A 6,000-nucleotide genomic window follows, 5' to 3' on the forward strand; every position below is an offset into this window, starting at 1 on the left:
TTTAAAAATATTACTCTAATAGTAAATTAAAATTTTATTTTAATACATTTTTAATTTAATTTAACATTTAAAATATTAAAAATTTAATTACTTAAGGGTACAAATATATAAAAAATAATGAGTAGAAACAAAATTATTATTTTTAAATTAACTCATAATTATTTTAATTTTAATAAAATTGTATATATAAGAATAAATTCACTTTAAAAATATTAGTGAAAATAAAATTGTCCAAAATTAAGCGTGGTGGCTCACTGCCACTTTTTTACTAGTGAAACATTCACTTCACATATCACCGATGCCACATAAGCACAATTAAAACGCAACTATATAATCCAAACATTCAACTGTAATGCAATTACACTAAAAAATTACTCCATTCCACTATAACATGGCCGTAATTCAATCCAAATAGAATCTTAAAAAGCAGTAGAAGATTCAAACTTAAACCCTTCCCCACCTATGTTGTCTAGATTTATCATAGATTCATAGTTATACCATTTTCCTCTTTTTTTTTGTATGAAATAATTTTTACAATATCCATTTTTTATGAAACTCCAAACAAATCCATAGTGAAAGATATAACAAGCAACTTTGAAGGTAATGAGTAGATAGAAAAAAGGCATCTATAAAAGTAACAGTAACGAATGCCTGTTAAGCTAATGGCAATCTGACATTATCGCCATAGAAACAGTCAGCATTTTTATCCATATCGTCGCTCCCTTTTACACAAGAATTCCTTACTGCTAAATGCTAACACCATTAGATCATTGATAAAATCTATCACAACAGACGGTTGCTTAGCATAACACTATCTCTGAGAACATACTGAAATTAGTAACACCTCAATTACAAATATAGCATCGAAAAGGTAAACAATATTTTGACATGCTATATATCACATTTCAACAGTATCCCTAGATTGCAGCATCCAAACCAATATATACATGCTCTATCAAGAAGAACGAGGGAAATAACTAACATACATAATCAGTCATTACAGAGCCAAGCACCCAATACCAAGCTGAGCTATACGCTCAGAAACTTAGCAACCTTCTACAGCCTTGTAGTGATAATCATCAATGGAGGAGTACACCAGACCTTCCTTTTCAAGAAACTCAATGGCATCCCTATTATAGAAGAGAAGGAAAATGAATAAATACAAGAATATAAATAAATAAATAAATAAAATGCGTAAAAGTATATTCACGAAAGATACTTGATCTTCTCCATGGGAGCTTTCAACTGTTGCGAAAGTTCATCTACATGCACCCCCATTTCTCGACCACTGTAAGTAACAACCAGTCAAATCAAATTAGAAAAATTAGCACCAAGACTAAAGCTGTAAGCAAGAGCATGTGAATGAATTTGATGAATGTCTCTTGGATCCTTCAACACCTAATGATGCTAAAATCTTAACGCGGAGAAAATCCAGTAAAGGACAAGGACATTGTCACACTAAATGTTTCAATAGCAGTAACCAACTTCTGATGATTCTTTAGAAGGCAAAAAAGACATGCTCCAACAAAGCAAAGCTGAATTCATTTAAGTTCATGAAAAAGCTTGATTTAATTATTTTATATAAGTAATGCATGCCTGTTTCATTTTTACACATACATAACAGGTGAATACAGGTTTTCCTAATCAAAATATTTTGAAGCCCAGTTTCCTTCCTAGGGGAAAACACAAAGTTTAAGTTCACCTACATGTTTGAAGGTTGCTGCAGATAGTTCAGAACCAACTTATCAAAACCTTTGAGTCCATCAGCGCTATATTGAATTGAGAGCTGGAAAAAGAAAATATGATATTTAATGAAAACAGAAAAATATGATCTCAAAAGAAAACAATAAACTATCATATTTTGATTTCGTACATCATTCATCAAAGCTGGCTGGCATCCATTTGATGCACCCCGGACAGGTGTGTTCAATGATGAATCTGCCATCTGTGGCTGGGACAAACCACCACCCTGTGACTACAATTAGCACAAGGAAAACACCAATCAAAAGCAATACTCATCTCCAAGAGAATGAATCAAATGAATAAGCACTTTAATATGCAATTTTTATCAGTTTCAGACACAAATACCTGTACTTTGGAATGCTGCAGATGCTGATGTATGCATTCAATAAAGTGGCAAGTAACTTCATCAAAATTTGTCACCGGCCTGAGAATTACAAGAAAACCAAAGAAACTATATGACACTAATGCTTATGCTCATGGATTCACAGAAGCATATTAAATAGAAATCAAATGGTAGTCAACATTACATATCCAAGCTAGTGTATTGATTACAGGTTAGTTAGACAATTAGATAGCAAATGGCAGAAGTAAAGAGAGAAAAAAGAGAGACACAGCAAAAGAAGCTCGTTAGTGCTTTATTTGCACCAGAATCCACGCTAAAATGCAACTAAGGTGTACATTGACACATTCTCAGATTGTAAGCTCTTTCAGAGTCCAATTTCTTATTGCAACACCAAACCAAAGCAGGCAAATGAAACACCAACCAATGTTCTAAGCAGCATGAAACAATAATTTCTATCCTAGTTTTGGTTCAAATGCTTGATTCATTGGGAGTTTAAATAAGCGAACCTAACAAACACATGTACATGAGCCAATGGAAACCATGCCACATGATATGAACCAGATGGCATAGGAATTCTTAATATGATCAGATTTAAGAACAGAGCACACGCTATCAACAAATTGTTGAATTTGATAACAATAAAAAGAGATCCCAAATGCACTAAACGATTGGAAAACCATAAAATTTATTTCTAGAACCTTACCTCACTGAGAAGGCACTTAATTGCTTCTTGCCTTGAAAACTTTGCAAGTGCCCATTGACACGAACATAAGTTCCATCTCTATCGCAAATTGAAAGTAAAGAGTGTAAGAAGACAACATTGATGTGAAAGCATCTAATGACATTCAAAACACAAAACAAATAATGCTTAATTGAATTAAATGAAGGACAGAACTTACTCCAATGCATCCATTTCTCTTGTATCAAGATTTTCAGTAACCCTGATTGAAACAAAAATCCATTTAAAGGAAATAGATTCAGGTTTCAAATCAAAATTGCTTCTCTAAGTTCAACATTGACTTTACCTGTAGTGATTAAACAAAAAAACACCTACTAGGCTGCTAGTACTATGGAAACTCTAAACAATATTATGATATTTCATAATTCATTGAATCTAAATGGAAACCGGTGCATCACCATCTTATACATTCAACTCGGCCAGTTCCATCATCAAGGTGGAAACGAATATCAGAGGACCTTACATTTTTGTTAAATACCGTGCCAACCACCTTAACCTGAACCAGCAAAGCACGCAAAAAAAGAAAGATTTGAATTAATCAAATAGTTGAGTGCTTTATTTGAAATCTCTTCAAAACTAAGCTACAGAGATTTGGAACTATAGTGCCAAGATATAATATAACACTATGATTCTTTTCATACAAAACAAACAAATAAAAATGGAATCAGTCAAAGGATTTAAGAAATGGTACATTGGTAACATCAACACCGTCAATTACGAAATTGGATTTCTCATCACCAGATTGAGAAGCTTCACTTATCTGCTTCACCGTTACTGATATCAACCCCTGTGTATCACGGCTCTGCTAACCCCCAAACAAAAAAAGGAAATTAGATCAACCATAACAAACACAAAATTTCGAAATTCCTTTACTAGATTTATGTTATTTCCCTGGGCCTAGACATTCTCGGCAGCCAAACAGAACATAGAAAAGATTAAGGCATATAAAGAGGAAAGAGAGAAGACTGACTCTTGCAGGAGATGGAGTTGAGTTAGCCAACTGAGAAGGCTGAGAGGGCATGAATCCGCCACCGGAGAAGACGGAGGCGTCGATCTGGCTGCTTGAGAACATATTTGGAACCCTAGAAGTAAAGAAATAATAGAGGGTTGAAATGATATTGTAATTTGCACAGTATAATTAATACTACTATATAGGAGAGATTTACCTGTTTCCACTTTCCCGCCAATTAGTTTGGATTTCCCGCCTGATTCTTGGCTCCGAAAAGTGCGACAACTGGAAAGTAGATCCCACCGGTATTTTCAAAATATCGCCACTTTCCGTTCGCGAGTTCTCGTCGCTTCTGCTATTGTCCTCCCTTGCTAATATTTTCTAGTACACTTTTTTTTTCTTTGACCCAAATTTTTATCCATTCAATTTATATTTAATTTATAAGATAAATGTATTATGCTCTTAATTTTATTTATTTAATTTGTTTAAAAAATACTATGCACTTTTTTAAAGATATTTCAAAAAAAAAAAATTAGGCGCTTAATTTTTTTATCTTGCATCTTTAAAAGTTCTTGTAAAATTCACAATTTTTAAGAATTTAACAAGCACATATATCATTTGAACTGCCACATACTTACCCCATACTTAAATAGATGAACGAATTATTTAAATTAAGTCCAAAATTAAATATTATTGCTACTAGTATAGTCAAATTGATTAAAATTCATAAAATCTAATGATTAATAAGATTATATATTTCATATTTTTATAGATACTTCCTATTTAATATATAAATGGGACGTAAATTAAAAGTTAAAGCTATAGTATATATATTCGTAGTCTTTTAAAATCATTTCATCCAAATGTTGTTGTGAATCTTGTAAGTTGCAAGAGGAGGGAGACGGTTGGATTAAAATCCATTCCCACATATCTTCTTTAAAAAATTTTATCAAAGAAACTGAAAGGAAAATAAAATTAAATAAGATATTAATGGTATTTTTCTTGTTCGTTTAATAAAAATTTAATTAAACAAGGCCTTTACTTTTCCATTAAAATCATAGACAATTTTTATAAGATTTTTATTTACTGTTATTTCAAATTTATAAATTAATTAAAACTTTATAGTTATCATATTCTAGAGTCAAATACGATTGTGACAATGGAAAAATAAATTAGTCATCCTCCCTTGAATTTGAATCCTCGTTTCAAATTAATCAGAACATGTTAACTATCATTAGTAAGCGTTAGTTAATTTTTGTGCAACTTGATTAACTACCTATATGGAAGAGTAGCCAATGAAACTTTGATTCAATGGAAATTAAGAGATCTTAAAATTTGAAATTATAAGTTTAAGTTATATTGTGTGTGTGAGTTTGGTTTAATATGATCAAAATTTTTTATTTATAAATATAATATTTAATTATAATTATAATTTAAACTTAAAATTAATATATATAAATCAATTATTTTTGTTTTTATGAGTTTTCATAACTTTTGAATGGAATTAGATTATTATTATTATTTAATGACATATGTTATAACATATAAATTCGTTGAGCTATTGTTAAATATAAATTTTAAGAGTCGTTATAAATATTTTTTGTTTATGTGTGATTGATTACCTAATTAAATTTGTCATATTTAAAGAGAAATTTAAAACTTAATTTGAGTAACTTTAAAAGATTGATTTTAATATATGAAATCATATTTTAAGTTCAGAAATATAATTAAGTATGTTGAATGTTATAACATCCTTGTAATGCCCGTCCAAAATATGGTACGAGTTTATTTTAAATTATCAAAGTTATGAAGTATTTTTTATAATTTTATCAAATAATTTAGTTATGAAAATTTGATTTTAAAACTACTCAAATAGTTTGGTAGCAATTAAATATAATTTTTTCACATAAAAAATATTCATGAAGATTAGTATCTTACTCTAAAGAAGTTTCATCATTAGATTTATTTATAAAAAACTTATTTTCATAAATATTTTTTAATATGTTGGTAAAATTTTCTGTCGAAATTTATCTTTTCAATCTGTTGATTTGATTAAAATTTTATTTGTTTGTAAAAAAATTTATTTTCATAAATATCTTATAATATGTTGTAAAATTTTATGTCAAAAATTATATTTTAATCTGTTGATAGGATTTTTAAAAAAAATTTATTAAGTCATCAAATAATTTAATAAGACTTAATTCAATATTTAAATCATTCAATGGT

The 6,000-nt window shown here is 29.6% G+C and overlaps 1 protein-coding gene across 2 annotated transcripts; it reads right to left on the minus strand.

The window, feature by feature from the left end:
* Positions 1–800: 800 nt before the first annotated feature.
* Positions 801–4,145, minus strand: RPA2 (replicon protein A2). Of its 2 annotated transcripts, XM_022874786.2 has the most exons (11): positions 3,992–4,145; positions 3,796–3,907; positions 3,517–3,627; positions 3,224–3,321; positions 2,986–3,027; positions 2,790–2,867; positions 2,089–2,167; positions 1,874–1,975; positions 1,707–1,786; positions 1,220–1,288; positions 801–1,130 (listed from the first exon to the last, which is right to left on the minus strand). In XM_022874786.2, the coding sequence occupies exons 2-11, from the start codon at positions 3,895–3,897 to the stop codon at positions 1,046–1,048; spliced, it is 846 nt and encodes a 281-aa protein (XP_022730521.2). In that variant the 5' UTR covers positions 3,898–3,907; positions 3,992–4,145; the 3' UTR covers positions 801–1,045. The 2 variants fall into 2 exon arrangements, with proteins under 2 accessions (XP_022730521.2, XP_089618783.1); XM_089762657.1 differs by lacking the exon at positions 3,992–4,145 and having other exon boundaries at positions 1,874–1,969; positions 3,796–3,950.
* Between the last annotated feature and the right edge of the window lie 1,855 nt (positions 4,146–6,000).

This window comes from Durio zibethinus, chromosome 6 (genome assembly GCF_047325235.1).
Source record: "Durio zibethinus cultivar Kanyao isolate XHJ-2024 chromosome 6, ASM4732523v1, whole genome shotgun sequence".
Taxonomy (NCBI): domain Eukaryota; kingdom Viridiplantae; phylum Streptophyta; class Magnoliopsida; order Malvales; family Malvaceae; genus Durio; species Durio zibethinus.